The sequence below is a fragment of the Aphanomyces astaci genome (assembly GCF_000520075.1).
Source record: "Aphanomyces astaci strain APO3 unplaced genomic scaffold supercont1.37, whole genome shotgun sequence".
Classification (NCBI taxonomy): Eukaryota; Oomycota; class Saprolegniomycetes; order Saprolegniales; family Verrucalvaceae; genus Aphanomyces; species Aphanomyces astaci.
Window position 1 is genome coordinate 368,438 of NW_009798300.1, and position 14,776 is coordinate 383,213.

At 49.4% G+C, this 14,776-nt stretch overlaps 11 protein-coding genes across 13 annotated transcripts in view; 9 read left to right on the plus strand and 2 right to left on the minus strand.

Annotated features, from left to right (window-relative positions):
• H257_11968 (hypothetical protein) overlaps positions 1-802 on the plus strand; it is a gene marked incomplete at both ends in the record, with an annotated part of 2,004 nt that extends 1,202 nt beyond the window's left edge. Inside the window, 2 exons of the mRNA XM_009839053.1 lie at positions 58-154; positions 479-802. Of these exons, the coding sequence (XP_009837355.1) occupies positions 58-154; positions 479-802 (421 nt within the window). The remainder of the gene's footprint in view (positions 1-57; positions 155-478) is intronic.
• A 304-nt stretch (positions 803-1,106) lies between these two features.
• Positions 1,107-1,612, plus strand: H257_11969 (hypothetical protein; the record flags this gene model as incomplete). The annotated part of the gene is made up of 2 exons (XM_009839054.1): positions 1,107-1,134; positions 1,290-1,612. The coding sequence occupies 2 exons, from the start codon at positions 1,107-1,109 to the stop codon at positions 1,610-1,612; spliced, it is 351 nt and encodes a 116-aa protein (XP_009837356.1).
• Positions 1,613-2,483: 871 nt separating this feature from the next.
• Positions 2,484-3,522, plus strand: H257_11970 (hypothetical protein; the record flags this gene model as incomplete). The annotated part of the gene is made up of 2 exons (XM_009839055.1): positions 2,484-3,204; positions 3,257-3,522. 2 exons carry the CDS (start codon positions 2,484-2,486, stop codon positions 3,520-3,522), a joined length of 987 nt encoding a protein of 328 aa, XP_009837357.1.
• Positions 3,523-3,529: 7 nt separating this feature from the next.
• Positions 3,530-3,823, minus strand: H257_11971 (hypothetical protein; the record flags this gene model as incomplete). The annotated part of the gene is made up of 1 exon (XM_009839056.1): positions 3,530-3,823. One exon carries the CDS (start codon positions 3,821-3,823, stop codon positions 3,530-3,532), a length of 294 nt encoding a protein of 97 aa, XP_009837358.1.
• A 247-nt stretch (positions 3,824-4,070) lies between these two features.
• Positions 4,071-4,503, plus strand: H257_11972 (hypothetical protein; the record flags this gene model as incomplete). Its single annotated transcript, XM_009839057.1, has 3 exons — positions 4,071-4,157; positions 4,216-4,300; positions 4,352-4,503. The coding sequence occupies 3 exons, from the start codon at positions 4,071-4,073 to the stop codon at positions 4,501-4,503; spliced, it is 324 nt and encodes a 107-aa protein (XP_009837359.1).
• Positions 4,504-4,539: 36 nt separating this feature from the next.
• Positions 4,540-5,007, plus strand: H257_11973 (hypothetical protein; the record flags this gene model as incomplete). The annotated part of the gene is made up of 1 exon (XM_009839058.1): positions 4,540-5,007. The coding sequence occupies one exon, from the start codon at positions 4,540-4,542 to the stop codon at positions 5,005-5,007; it is 468 nt and encodes a 155-aa protein (XP_009837360.1).
• Positions 5,008-5,139: 132 nt separating this feature from the next.
• H257_11974 (hypothetical protein) lies at positions 5,140-6,152 on the plus strand. Its single transcript, XM_009839059.1, has 3 exons — positions 5,140-5,619; positions 5,668-5,799; positions 5,849-6,152. Exons 1-3 carry the CDS (start codon positions 5,210-5,212, stop codon positions 6,033-6,035), a joined length of 729 nt encoding a protein of 242 aa, XP_009837361.1. The 5' UTR covers positions 5,140-5,209; the 3' UTR covers positions 6,036-6,152.
• Positions 6,133-7,078, minus strand: H257_11975 (hypothetical protein). Its single transcript, XM_009839060.1, has 2 exons — positions 6,644-7,078; positions 6,133-6,592 (listed from the first exon to the last, which is right to left on the minus strand). Exons 1-2 carry the CDS (start codon positions 7,048-7,050, stop codon positions 6,190-6,192), a joined length of 810 nt encoding a protein of 269 aa, XP_009837362.1. The 5' UTR covers positions 7,051-7,078; the 3' UTR covers positions 6,133-6,189.
• A 348-nt stretch (positions 7,079-7,426) lies between these two features.
• On the plus strand, positions 7,427-8,166 carry H257_11976 (hypothetical protein). Its single transcript, XM_009839061.1, has one exon. It carries the CDS (start codon positions 7,489-7,491, stop codon positions 8,059-8,061), a length of 573 nt encoding a protein of 190 aa, XP_009837363.1. The 5' UTR covers positions 7,427-7,488; the 3' UTR covers positions 8,062-8,166.
• Positions 8,167-8,597: 431 nt separating this feature from the next.
• On the plus strand, positions 8,598-10,432 carry H257_11977 (TKL/TKL-UNIQUE protein kinase; the record flags this gene model as incomplete). The annotated part of the gene is made up of 3 exons (XM_009839062.1): positions 8,598-9,631; positions 9,732-10,132; positions 10,182-10,432. 3 exons carry the CDS (start codon positions 8,598-8,600, stop codon positions 10,430-10,432), a joined length of 1,686 nt encoding a protein of 561 aa, XP_009837364.1.
• A 197-nt stretch (positions 10,433-10,629) lies between these two features.
• The window catches only part of H257_11978 (serine/threonine protein kinase), a gene marked incomplete at its 5' end in the record, with an annotated part of 8,184 nt that continues 4,037 nt past the window's right edge, over positions 10,630-14,776 (plus strand). For all 3 annotated transcript variants that reach the window (XM_009839064.1, XM_009839063.1, XM_009839065.1), the window contains 10 exons: positions 10,630-10,898; positions 10,959-11,130; positions 11,194-11,286; positions 11,355-11,455; positions 11,525-11,606; positions 11,666-11,774; positions 11,821-11,969; positions 12,596-13,302; positions 13,649-13,982; positions 14,711-14,735. In XM_009839064.1, coding sequence (XP_009837366.1) covers positions 10,630-10,898; positions 10,959-11,130; positions 11,194-11,286; positions 11,355-11,455; positions 11,525-11,606; positions 11,666-11,774; positions 11,821-11,969; positions 12,596-13,302; positions 13,649-13,982; positions 14,711-14,735 — 2,041 coding nt within the window. The remainder of the gene's footprint in view (positions 10,899-10,958; positions 11,131-11,193; positions 11,287-11,354; positions 11,456-11,524; positions 11,607-11,665; positions 11,775-11,820; positions 11,970-12,595; positions 13,303-13,648; positions 13,983-14,710; positions 14,736-14,776) is intronic.

Below are 14,776 nucleotides of genomic sequence, written 5' to 3' on the forward strand. Positions count from 1 at the left end.
CGTGTTCCTCCCATGCGACGCCACCGCCATGTTCGAGCACACGACCGCCCCAGGCAGCAAACTGCAGACGCTCAACTTTGACGCGGAAACCGTCCAAGAGATCTCCCTCGGCGTGCTGCACAACGAATTCGCCACCGTGTTGGAGACCGTCGACGTCTTGGCTGCTTTGTCCCCATAGTAGTCGGACTCGAATGAACTTGAATGCTACGCAGTACCTGCCTGCTCATACTTCATGTGGCATACTACGTAGTACTATAGTAACCTTTAGTGAGTTCAAAGTGATTCTGCCCTCAAACTTAACTTGAAGGGCACTTCTATCTCTCCATCACTGAAGCATATTCCATATTAATAGAAAGTTGGTACACTTGGAATTAATTGCCTGACGATCTTGTTGGTGGGATACCTCTGTCATTTTATACATGGTGGTAAAGATATCCTGTTCGCTGAACCCGTTGACGGAGAACACGTGTTGATCAAGCACGTGAACTCGTCCTTCATCGGCACAACGTTGGAACAGCTCCTCCACACGAACAAGTGGAACGTCCTCGTCATCGCGGGCCTCACGACCTCGCACTGCGTGAGCACCACCGCCGCCGTCCGAATGGCCGGCAACTTGGGCTTCACCGTGTTCCTCCCATGCGACGCCACCGCCATGTTCGAGCACACGACCGCCCCAGGCAGCAAACTGCAGACGCTCAACTTTGACGCGGAAACCGTCCAAGAGATCTCCCTCGGCGTGCTGCACAACGAATTCGCCACCGTGTTGGAGACCGTCGACGTCTTGGCTGCTTTGTCCCCGTAGTGTAGTTGGACTCTAATGACTTAACTTGAAGGGCACTTCTATCTCTCCATAACTGAAGCATACTTCCTCTGTTCCAGGTTACTGGTGCCATTTCGAAATTTAGTTTGTTCCAAGTTACGTAGTGGTGCCATTTGTTTTAGATTGGCTAATTCGATAGTTTTTGTTCATTTACCGACTTTTCATTGGTGAGAAAGCTTAAAAAACACTCAATTTTGGCAAAATTGTATTTCAATTTCCAATCAATGAAGATATCACATGCCAAATTTGAGTAAGAATTGGCTTTTGGGGGACAGTTCAAAGTCAAATGGCACCAGTAACCTGGAACAGAGGAAGTATTCCATATTAATAGTACACTTGGAATTAATTGCCTGACGAATCTTGTTGGTGGGATACCTCTGTCATTTTATACATGGTGGTAAAGATATCCTGTATCAATCAATTTTCAGACAATTCAACAACGAACGCAGAATGGTACTAGTACTAGTAGCAAAGAAGCAAGTCAGGCGGGCAACCAACGGGACCCAGCTAGCCATGTCCGACGAGGCCAAGACGTCCCCTGGCACGAAGAACGAGCAGGAAGCTTCATTGCCCAAGGTGGTTCGCGTGTTTCTCGTGTGTGCGACGTCTATCATGGCTAACCACGCGTGGCAAAACAGGGCCATGGTGACCGACAATCTTTACAACGACACCCAGTCGCCCACGGAGCAGACCATGATCTCCGTGTTTGTATATTTCGCCCTCATGGGAGCCATCTTCCTAGGCGGCGTCGTGGTGAGCAAAGTCACAGTATTTGCTGCGCGCTTCGTGTGAACGTGATGGACGAGCCACGAGAAATAAATACTAGTGACGACCGATGGCCGTGGGTGGCTGTACACCTCGTAGTCTATCGAAATAAAACATCATCATACCGGTACAATAACCAACTGTGGCCATGGTAACGTTAATATGGCAAGCCCAAATGTCCAAAGTGAATTCAAAATCGACACCCCACTTCGCCAGTAATTGCTATCGGTAACGACACAATGGAGCTTAAATAATGCTCACGGGTGAATTACTTTGAGGTTTGTAAGAATTCCTTTCGATCCACACTCGTCAAACTGAACCTTGTTGAGCTGTCGGCTATCTTGGACCCCGCCAGTGTCTCCGGAAAAGTCGTCGTTCTGGATGCGTCGAAGGGTATTTTGAATCGTGTATGTACTGTACGTATTGCCTCAATGGCGGCATGCATCAACACCAGGTCACGATTCTCGGTCTTTAGCTCAACCATTTCGACTTTGGCTGCCATTTCTAAAGTGTCACCAGTTGGTTCCACCCCCGTGACCTCTACGTGGAAGGTGTCCACTTCAAAAGCTGCTGCAGAAGGTTGATAGTGTTTATATTGGTTATGGTGGGTGGTGGGATAATCTACAAATTCGAGTGTACGAGCGTTTGTATTATTAAGGGGAAGTTCCAAGTAGTTTTCAGAAATAGCATGAGCCAATCAAAATCGATTTACCTCTTTGTTTTTTCACGATTTAGAAAAACACGTCAACGACCTCTTTTTCTACTTGGAACGAATTTTTCATTTACTGTTAGCTAAAAATATCTACTTGGAACAGGCCCTAATTCAATTTACGATTGAAGCGTCTTCGGATACCCTCCGTCATCGTTATCCGGATAATAGTTCGACGGTACATACAGCATGTGGGGAATTCATGTGCTCGGGGCAGTGGCACTGGCGCTGTCGCTGCACGTGTTGGCCGCCGCGACAGTCGAGTCCATCGTGTTTGCTGTGATCTTCCTTCTCTTTATCGTGTTTGTCGTGGACGAGTGTCTTCTCCGGTTTCATGGGCGCCATCTCAAGCCGATTGTGCCTCGCGTCGACGGCGTGGCCGTGGTCACTGGCGCGTCGTCGGGCCTGGGTCGTGAAATCGCCTACCTATTGGGCGAGAAGGGGTTCCATCTTGTGCTTGTGGGTCGGTCGAAGGACGGGCTGGAGCGCATCGCCGTGGAGATCCATGACGTGTGGAATGTCAACGTCCACGTGTGCGTTGCGGACCTCGGCATTACCACTGGACCGACCATGGTTGTCGACTTTGTGGCGGCGTTGCACCTCCACATCGACATTCTCGTCAACTGCGCAGGCGGCACGGTCCGCTGTCCCTTTGCGACCTTACCATCCTCCACCATCACCGACCTGATGCAGTTGAACGTGCTCAGCGTCATGTCGCTCTGCCACGCCGTGCTTCCCAGCATGCTGGAGCGCCACTCCGGCCGCATCTTGAACATCGCGTCCATATCAGGCGCGAATGCGATGCCGCTGGCGGCCATGTACGCCGCGTCCAAATCGTTTGTTCTTCGCTTCAGTCAAGGCCTGGCGTACGAAAGTCGCGGCCACGTCGGCGTGACTGCGTTTTGTCCAGGTTAACAAATGGAGATCACATTCACATTAGGTGACCATGGTGAAAAATGTAGGTCCGTTGCGCACTCAGTTTGCCACGACGGCCGGCTCCACCGACGCCATCATGTTCAAGCTCCCGCTTGTCGTGCAAGACACCAAGGAAGCGGCCAAGCGCGCCGTGGCCGCCATGATGGACGGCGACGTCACATCATTCGACTCATGGGCCAGTAAACTGCTCTACTTGGGGGGCTCCACGTTTGCCGAGAGGCGGTTGACGCTCGCATTTAGTGCGTTCTGTTGGAGTGATAGGGATGGGATAAGCGATGCGGTCTGGAATTAACATGACATTACTTGGAAGACTTTTCTAGTTGCGCCACGCGCTGCGCCAGGCGAGCGTTCGCTTCCACGACGTCACCCTTCAACGCCGCGAGTTCCTTCTGGAGCTCGCCGTTCGAGACCAGCAAGTCTTGGCGGATTTGGTAGATAGCGCCAGCACCACCGACGGCGGCACCGACGAAGAACGCAGCAAATCGCTGGCCCAAGGACGATCCATTCTTCTTGGCGGGGGCGGCGGCGGCGGCAGGCGTCGCTTCCGTGGAGAAGCAGCGGCGGATGACGCGAGTGGACGAGGTGCGCAACATGTTTATGAAATAACTTGTGGGGCAAATGTGGGCCAGGGGCATCCGGATACGTGGCTTTAACTGTGGCATCAACATCCGGATATGGCCCAATTTTCATTTATATAGCTCTAGATTTCATTTAAATCTATTTCTTATGTGTTGAAACATCCAGAAAACTCACCAAGGGGTTTTTATATAGTAAAACGAAGAGAACACTGAACATGTGGAATATAATTGTTGGACGAGTTGCATCACGCGTCAGAGAACGATGGGAGTCCAAGTCAATACGACGGAAGCCGGGAATGGGGAACGCCCCAAGCAAGGCCAAACGTGCGTGATGCATTACACTGGCAAGGTACGCCATGATGACGACGTATGTAGATGAGGATTCTCATGGGGATGACTGAGGGTAGTTGGAAGATGGCACGGTGTTTGACTCGTCGTATAAGAAGAACCGCCCATTCCAATTCCCGCTCGGTGTCGGCCGCGTGATTCAAGGTATGCTGCCTCCTCCTCCATTTCATCTGAAACGATCGTGTGTGTCTGTAGGCTGGGACGAAGGCGTGGCGCAAATGTCCAAGGGCGAAAAGGCCGTGTTGACCATCACCGGCGACTACGGCTATGGCGCCCGTGGTGTGCCTGGTGTGATCCCTCCTAACGCCACGTTGATCTTTGAAGTGCATTTGGAAGACTTCAACTAAATCCCTTCCTGGTCCTTGCAAAGTTAGGGTACCATAATGCTAAAACGGCGTCATGGAACCAAACCAGGTGCTTCTCTTCAGATGTATGGCATTCGTAATGGAATGCCTGCGTCATTCAATGCACTTACGTCGGAGCTAAAGAGCGCACCGCAAGAGTATCACATAAACGAGCATGGAATCATAACCACGAGCTTGGAAGAATCTACAAGGTTGTTCATCTATATTGAATGCACTAGTACAACGGCTTGGCAACAGCCTCGCGGAAGGATTGGAACGAGGCCAACCCAGGGTACTGCGCGTGCAACATTGTGGCGCGAAAGCTCGCGTTCGGCGACGCAACAGCCGGCATGGAGGCGGTGTCCACGACCGAAGTCGCGATCGTGTGGAATCCTTGGCGCTGCTTGTGCTTGGGGCTCTTGTCGCAGATCACGTACACCTTGCCGCGGCGGCGCACGGTCTTGCACGAATCGCACATCTTCTTCACGGACGAGCGGACCTTCATGACGATGGAGCTAGATTTGCGTTGTTGGTTGGGAATTGCCTACAAGAACAATCAATTGTCAGAGGTGCGATGTATACATTCCTAGAGGATTGAATTAAATGAGATATAAGAGGTGGCACGAAACTCAAGGCATAGAAATATTAAATTGCACAGGAATATCCGCATTTCCACGTCAATTCACAGTAACTTACCTGTGGAACGAAGATGTCGAAGGACGAGGAAGAGCGCAACTTGTATGTCGTGTACGTGGTCGCGGGGGCGGTGCTGGTGCTTCTCTTAGCCTTTATCATCAAGCTGGCTGCATCTGGAAGCGGTCCTGGCGGAAAGCGCGATGTGATTCTGTTGCTGGGGCCGTGCGGAGGCGGCAAGACAGCTCTGTTCCATCGCCTACGCGACGGACCAACGAAGGTAGACACGGTAACGTCCATGAAGGAAACGCTAGAAACGTTCCCGCTCTTTGATGAAGACGCCGCGACCGTGTCCGTGCTGGACTTTCCAGGACACGAGCGACTGCGCAGCCAAGTGTCGCAGTTCTATCCCATCGCGAAAAAACTCGTGTTTGTCGTCGACGCTACTACAATTGGGGACGCCGCACAAGTTCGAAAAGCTGCCGAGTACGTCTACAACTCTCGTTTTTCTCTCTGATCTTAATGGATTCGTAGGTTTCTGTACGATATCTTCGTGCATCCGAAACTTCACGACAATGGCATTCCCCTCCTCGTTGCGTGCAGCAAGGCTGATATGTCGTCTGCCGCTACGCCCGCAAACATCCAAACCATCTTGGAAGCGGAACTGTACGTCGCTTCTCCATTGGGATGGACGAAGTATCATGCATGATGCTAGGTCGCAGTTGAAGAGCACGCGGGCGTCCCTCGAAACCCACGACGACGACGAGTCCATCCCGCTCGGCCGGGAGAACGTACCCTTTGCGTTTGACGTCGATGCCCCTTGCGAAGTCGTGTTTGAAGGCTACTCGATCCATTCTGCTGACGCCATCGCGCCACTGTTGGACTTTATCCTCCAAGAATAATCACACACACACCCAATGTGCTTTGTTCTCGAAATAGATTTTTTGATTTTTCCTGAAAATCGCAAAAAATAAGAAAGAAAGATATATATATATATATGGAGATTTATACTACCAACGACAGATTAAACTGGAGAGCGTTTTGACGATTATTTTATTACCCCAACAGTGCCAACGTCGTGCCGAGACCATACAAATGGCCAGCGTATTTGCTGGCATTCTCGACCTTGCCGTCGCAGTACAGATCCAGCATCTTGAAGAACACGCCCGCGGTCAACAGCGCATCCGACCCCGCTTGATGCATGGTCCCAATGCGCTCGACTTGCAGATCTTCGGCTAAGCGACTGAGCCCGCCCATCTTGTCGTAGTCAAAGGCCAGGTACTTGAGATCGTACGTCGATGGAAAGTACAGCTGGAAGAGGTCAAAGAACGAGTCTTCGTCCGAAGGAAGCGGCGCGCACGTGAGGATCTTGAGGAGATAGCCAAAGTCATACGACCCTTGGAAGTTCAACCATTTGATGTTCGGTTCGAGCACGAGCCCTGACGGCACGAGCAGTTCGCTACGATCGTTCATGGATCAAGATCGAGATACATGGCGGAGAAGGACGTACCCGAAGCGAGTGACTTCGACGCCGCACTCCTCGTGCTTGGCAAAGTCAATACCCGACTGCTTGAGCAGCTCGATCGAGTTCTCCGCGTACATGTCTTCGCTGAGGCTAAACTTGAAGTTGAACTGCCACACAGGGCAGTCCCGCATGACCGTCCCATCTTCGTGAAAGAACGCCAGGCCCAGCTGGATGATGCGCAAAAGATCCACGTTGCAGCGCAGCGTTTGGTACTGGTACTCTGTGGTGGTGCTGAACGATCCGATCGGACGGGCCACGACCCCCGGGAACTCCGTGTCCATGGCCACGTAGCACTTGCGGCGCACGATCTCCCGCACTTTCTTCATCTCTTCGTCCAGATTACTTGCCCAAACATCGCGGATCTCCACATCTTCCCCCATGTAGCCGCGCATGATGACCTTGTGTGGGTGGAGTCGTCGGCCACCATTATCCGGAATTCTCCAGTTTATCCGGATATGATGTTATAACAGAACAGTTTCCACTGTGTATCCAGATGTTTGTTATAACAATGCGATACTTCACTGACTGTGAACACAACAAGGGGACTTTAGCTCAAGGTACAATGAGTACGTGTATAATCGTACTCTAATCATCCTACACGCAAGGAACTTGAAGTGCTGAATCGCTTATTTGCGTACTAGTACTACGTAGTAATAATAATACCAGATCAATTCGGATATGGTCGCGAATCTTAATTATCCGGATATCTGGAATCGGAATATGGATTGTGACAGGTTTCTATGACCTCAAATCGCAAACGTGGGACAGGTGGACACATCAATACATAGAGGTTTTCATTGCAGGCGAACACAAGATCACCCACAAACAACATGCTGGAGCGGGTGCACCAGAAGCAAATCCACAAGCACGTGCTGGGGACGTGGCTCGAAGAGAGCTATGCGAGCGGCAAGCCCAGGAGCATCAATGACGCCATCCGTTACTGTTCTCTGCACATCGATGGGTTTACAGACAAGAAGATCCGCAGTCAGCGGGCGTGGGTGTCGCGCGCGATTCGGTCGCTGGACTTGGATGAGTACATTTCGCGCAGCAAACCTGCAACTTCGGGTGCCGCAAAGAAACCCAAGATGGTTCTGTTGTCTCCGTCGCCAACCTCGTTAGAAGACATCGAGCGCGAGGTCTCGGAAATCTTGGCCCAGATGCACGACGAGGCAATGCTTAGTTCGTCCACCGATAGCTGGTGTCAGCCCTCGCTGCTACCGACATCACCTCAGTACGTTGATTCGACAGGGACTGCCACGTGGCCTCGACCGCCGCTGCCACCGCTCTATTCCCCTCCCCGCACAGCCTCGTCCGCATTGTCCACCAACTCAGAAAGGCACCACTTCAACCCGTATTATGCAAGAAACATCAGAGAAGGTGACGATCCCACTTCACGATGGTAGATGATCACCCCAACGATGATGGACAAGAAGTCGCCGTGGATGGCTGCATGCATACTGTGATGAGATTTTTAATACACAAAACAACTGTGATCAACGTTATCTGAATCGATTGACTGACTTGGTCTCCTATACAGTGTACGTACATTTGACGGTACAGTATCGTGCAAATCACCCGAATAACGTTATCTGGAAAAGTATACTATACCAAAAGATGTTATATATACAATGCGCGACTGGGCTGAATCAAGCGTTTCGATTGGCAGATATTTGACAGAACGTGATCTGATTGGCTTAGGAGGAAGGAGCCCTTTTTTGAAGTACCACGTAGTATAGTATTGGTATTAATAGTACACATTAATACTACTATTACTACTACTAATACTACTACTAGTATTAGTAGTAGTAAGGGATGTTGTTATCCGGAATAGGTATCCTTTATGGATTTATCCGGATGATACTTGGACGTGTCACGTGTTGATGTACTGTACTACCACCCGCGGTCGACGACAACATGGCATCCTCACTCAGTCTGCAACATGACACCCAGCGGAGACCAACATGAATGGGCGAAGTGCGTGGAAGGCGCCAGCAGCATGTACACACCAGTTCGGGTCGACCATGCATCGAGGGTTGCCGAGTGCTTAGCTGCCAACCACAAGGACGACTGCATATGGACCTCCCATGACGAGTGCGAGGGCATCCGCCGTGCCGCATCTCCCAGTGCGAAGGCGGTCTCATGTGGAGGTGGCCTCAAGCGAAGACGAGCAACGAAAAGGACAGTTGACGACCCCCGACTTTGGAGCGCGGTGGCCTTGACGCCGACTGCCCCTCGCGCGTTTCAATGCCACATGGTGATGTCGTCGTCCTTGCACGAACGAATGTACATCGCTTCGCGCACAAGCGAAGATGGAGCGATGGAATGCGTTTGGAACGACAACACATGCACGTCCAAAGCGTCTTTGGAGGACTGCCGCATCTGGCTCGTCACCATTGACGACCACAGCGCTGTGAAAGTCCACGAAGTTCCGAATGCGTTGCGCTCTTCATTTGCCAATGGCGCAGTCCATCCACATGCTCGTCGTCGCCGTCTGGATATACCCTTGTACCTGTCAGACACAACTTTGATGCCACGAGTCAACGCGATGTCATCGACGCTTCCGCCTACTTCATTGCCCCCTGAGGTCTACACCAGTGACTCGATGGTGATGGCAATCTCCATCTCCGTGGCATGTGTCGTGCTTGTCGCATGGATAGGGTTTCTACTCTACCGACGACGCCAACAAACCGTGTACGAGCATCATCTCGAGAATTTCGAGCGCACGTCCAAGGTTTCCTACGCGCACATGATGGACACGACGCCCGCCCCGCCGCTCAACCTATCGTACCTTGAAGTGTACCGCATCGACTCACAGTATATCACCCTCACGAGCATCCTTGGGTCCGGTGGATATGCGGACGTGTACCTTGGCAGCTTTGGCGGCCAGGACGTGGCCGTCAAGACGATGCTTCAGAACCATCCTACACGCCGCGAGCTTGCCGCGTTCGCCGACGAAATTCAAATCCTCGCCATGTATGTTGTTGAAGTTGGGAATGTTGGTCCTTTTCATCAAATATCGAATGCAGAAATGTTGGTCTTTCTTTCTATGGTTTGATCATTTTGGATTTTGTAGGTTGCACTCGCCGTTCGTTGTCGAGTTTGTCGGTGCGAGCTGGGACGACGGTGCTGTGGAAGGCCTGCAATGTGTGATGGAGTACATGGACCGAGGTGACCTGAAGGAAGTGTTGTCGATGTATGAGCCCGCGCTGTTCCCGTGGACCGAGAAGCTGCATTGCATTCAGAGCATCGCGGAAGGGCTGGCGTACCTGCACGCGTTCCCGATCATTCACAGAGACCTCAAGTCAAGAAACGTGTTGTTGGACTCGGCGAAAGGCACCAAGTTGACTGACTTTGGCGGGTCTCGCGAAGAAACGACGTCGACGATGACTGCCGGCGTCGGCACGTATAGATGGATGGCGCCAGAAGTGTTGCTGTCGCATCGATACACGACTGCCGCCGATGTCTATTCCTTTGGTATACCGACGCCATTGAAAGTGTTCGTGCGTCTGAACGTGATGGATAGGTATGCTGTTGACGGAATTCGACACGCACGATATCCCCTTCGTCCATTTGAAGGCGAAAGATTCAGGGAAGCCCCTGCCCGATGTGACCATCGTGGGCATGCTCATCACGAACGCCGTGGAGATTTCGTTCTCGACTGCCATGCCGCAGTGGCTAGCCGCGCTGGGTCGGCAGTGTGTGTCCCGAGACCCCCTGCACCGACCGACGACTGCCGAGATCACAGACTGCTTGCGTGCGAACATGCAGTTTTAATAATATTTATTATATTAATACTTCACAGTATTAATTTCATTGGGTTTATATAACGTTATACTACAACTACTATTAATAGTACATACAAGATGAAAATATTTTAAAAACAGATCGTTGATTATTCATCACAGGTCATATATTGAAATGTTCTTAAAGCCAGGTTTACGGAATGAAGGTCTATGACTTGCATTCTTTCGATGGTGGTGATAACACCGCCGCGCACCAACTCTCGCCACCAGCTGCACGTGAACATGCCTGCTGCCTGGACATCTTTCCGACCTCCTTCACAGCAGTCCATCTTTACCCCGCCTGCCTCCATCTCTAAGACGCGTTCGTCGTCATCGCCGCTTCCTCCGTTTCCAGAGGACAGGTTCATCGCGCATGGCTCCATCGATGGCCGTGCGTTGGATGCAGCGCACGACGGCGCGGAAGTGATGCTGACCACGATCGAGAAACCACTCCACGAGTAGCCCAACAAACAGTACATGCCTGCATCTCGATTCCTCAACCACGTCGCTGCTTGTAGGACGACACGGCGTCGACTGGAATGCCTGGGCGGCATCAGCCATCCCCATGTACAAGCTACCGTCGGTCTCTTTGACAACATCTCGTCCGTGTGCTTGGTGCAATCCGCCACGTCGAGCGACCATCCATTGCTTCAAGAAGTCATGTACATGCACGGGTACACCGAAGCCCAGGTGCACGACATACCTCTCAACTCCTCTCTCGTCCTACCATGTTCATCCCATGTATATCGTTAGCTTCGAGTGCGAGCCCTGGCGTTGCTCAAAGCTCTGCATGTCCTCCACACGAACTCGATCGTCCACGGCAACCTAACGCTAGACAGTCTCCATGTACGTACGACGACGTCCATCCTATCGACGGACTCCCATACATCCTCGTGATCATGTACCCATCCTAGATGCGTCCCCACAATCATCTTGTGCTGCATGTACCTGGCCAGCTCGATCCATGGTACCCCCAATCCTTTCCCGCGACCGCCAAAGATAAATCCCTCGACATGTACATATATATATATATATATATATATCATGAGAGATTCCTCCTTCACATATATTTATTTTGGAGTAGGTTTAGCTTTGGGGTGGTGCTGTACCTACTGGCCAGTGGCCGCCATCCGTTTGCATCGTCCGCTGCTGCTTCGACCTCTGAGGTCCCCCTGTGACTCATATCACACTCTGTCACATATTGCAATAGTTCATGTTTTATTAGATCTTGTACAACATGGACACTTTGTCCTTCGTAGTTGACAGACTTCCACTGGGCCACCTCTCGTCCAGCGCCCAGCACGTGATCCTCGACTGCCTCGACACATCGTCACGTACGTTTGAATGACTGAGAGGGGCTTTTCATGTACTTTGGGGTAGAATATGTGACACCGTTGGACCTGCTGCAGCGCCAATGGTTCAAAGCATCAATATCATGGGCCGCCATCGCACCCTCGTCGTCATCCCCCCCCGTTAGCATGATGCTGCCGAGGACAAGTGCAATGTCATCGACTGCAGAGAAAGAAACGGTATATATATATATATATATATACTGGTATATATGAGACTTGACTTTGCAGTTGGGTGTATGAGTACATATATTTATATATATATACTAGTTTACTCCAAGTACTAGTATGAGAATTGACTTTGCAATTGGGCGCATGAATGATATATATTTTTATGTATAAATACTAGTATGACAATTGACTTTGCAGCTGGACGTATGAATACACCTATTTATATATATATATATTTATTTATTTATAATCGTAGGAATACATCTATATACTAGTATACTGTTATACATGGGACATTGGAGGTTGGGACATTTGAAGCGAGTGCCATTTACGTTGATGTGTCCGAGACAATAATCGAGTAGATAGGCGACCGTTGTTAAGCGCGTGGGGTTTTTGGGCAATTGACACGTGTGCCATTTACTACATGGGTCGAACCGTGTATTCCATGTATTGAAAAGGATATATATATGCTATTGTTGAGCCAGTGGTTTTTACTTGCTGAGCCAGTGGTGTGTTCTGACATACTTTGTTGTAACGTTATACTAGTATATATACATGTATATATATATATAAATATATATCATATATACTGAGCTAATGATGTGTTCTGACATACTTTGTTGTTGTGTTTACAGTACACGACAATGCACCACATAGTACCAACTTCCAGTGCGAGGTGGACCATATCCCCCGTCGCCAGAAATTTCACACATTCCAACTGTCCTCCCACCACCACCACCACCCATCCGTCCTTGTCCTATGCCGCGTTTGGCCAGTACGAGTCGCCCCCGCCAATGTCCTTGTACTCATCCTTTCCATACACCCCGCCTTCGTCCGGACGTCCTCCACCCGCCTCTTCCTTGGGCCGCGACTTGGCTCGATCCATGCTCGCATGTCCGTCGCCAGCGATCACATCGCTCCTTCCGACTCGGCATCCTCACGAGCAACACGCGTCGACAGACACTCCTAGTACTACTAATACTACTACTACTACGAACGGAACATCCCCGGTATTGCCACGTCACGAACCAACCCACGTGTATCGGCACATTCCGTCCGTGTCCACGTTGCACTCGACACACGCTGTGAAATTCAGCGCGTACGGCCCCCCAGTATGGACACCATACAAGAAGAGTGAATGTGCCAAGAGTGAATGCCGAATCTACATTTGGGCGTATTTGGCGCACCAAGTACACGACATGCGGGAGCTGGCGGCGCTCCAAGTTGAAAGCGGGCGGCTGTCCAAGGGACTCCACGTCGGCTTTGGCGCGACGATCACCATCATGCTCGAGCCCCCCGCGGGGTGGAGCCAACTGGGTGAACTCACCAAGTCCTTGATTTGGTACGATACATATATATATATATATCATATTGTTTGAAAAGGGTCCATTCTCATAGTATTAATTTTTGATACAAAGGGGTTAATTATCAACGTGGATTTTTCGATGGAGTATCATCGTCCTATATATATATATAAATATATACTAACTATATCATGTCACCGATGATGGAAATATGTCACCCCTGTAAAAATATGGAAAAGGGTTAAGTATCATTGTTTTCATGGAAGAACAAGTATGTATACCGAGTACTCGTTTATTTTTAGTTGTATCTTTTTTTAAATTTTAGGCTGGGTTTTCTCTTTTTTAACAGGTTTTTATGTGAATAATATATATATATATATATAGGATCGAAGAGGTGGATCGGGTATTTTTTGACTTGACGTTGGACGAGGGTACATCTGCGACAGAGGCGACTGGTTTGTGTCGCGCGCGTATTGTAGTGGGGACGCAAGTGGCGATTTTGCACTTTAGTCTGCCCCGTGTCACATATTCGTCCTCATTCCACCCCTCCAAACTCTACGAACATGACAAAGCCGTCGAGTACGCCAGCTCCATGCAAGTTGTGGCCGCCGTCCAGCCGCCGTCCATCCCTCGCCACCACTTGACGTTTATTGAACCCGTCGGCTCGGGCTTCTTTGGTACAGCGTACAAGGCCATGTATCACCCAACCAACCAGGAGGTCAAACTCATACAGAGTATATATATATATATATATCCAATATTTATATATGTCCAATATTTATATATATCCAATATTTATATATATATTCAATATTTATATATATATATCCATATATATATGTCCAATATTTATATATATACATATATTTATATATTTATATATATACATATATCCAATATTTATATATATATATATATATTGGGTTTCGGAGTGGATATACATATGTATGTGTTGTAATGTCGACTACTATTCCATAGTACAACTACTACGCACGATAGGGTGTGTTGTGGCGGTAGATATTCGTACACTAAGTGGATATGTTATGACTAGTACGTACTAGTATGAGACACGTGCATATTTTACACAATACATCCGTTGTTTCCTGTACATGACTACATGTAAGACTGACGATCATTCGGATGAAATATATATATATATATATTGTCCTTTTACCCAAAATTTGGACTTTTGTGCTGATTCGCCAAATCTATCGATCGATACTTTGTACTGATTTTTGGTTGTAAAAAAGAATTGTCCAGCGTCATACTAATTCGATGTTGAATTGGTGAAATAGTGGATGATTTGATTGGCTACTTGATTCGTGTTGTGGGTATTTTGATTGGTCGATCGATTTTTGTCTTCCGATTTGGTCGTGCATTGAGAGCACCAAACACTCGAATTTTATCGACTTGACAATATATATATATATATATAATAATAACTAGGTCGTGGTCAAGTCGTTACGGCAAGGCATGGGCATCTCCCGCGCCGAGTTTGACCACGAAGTCCTG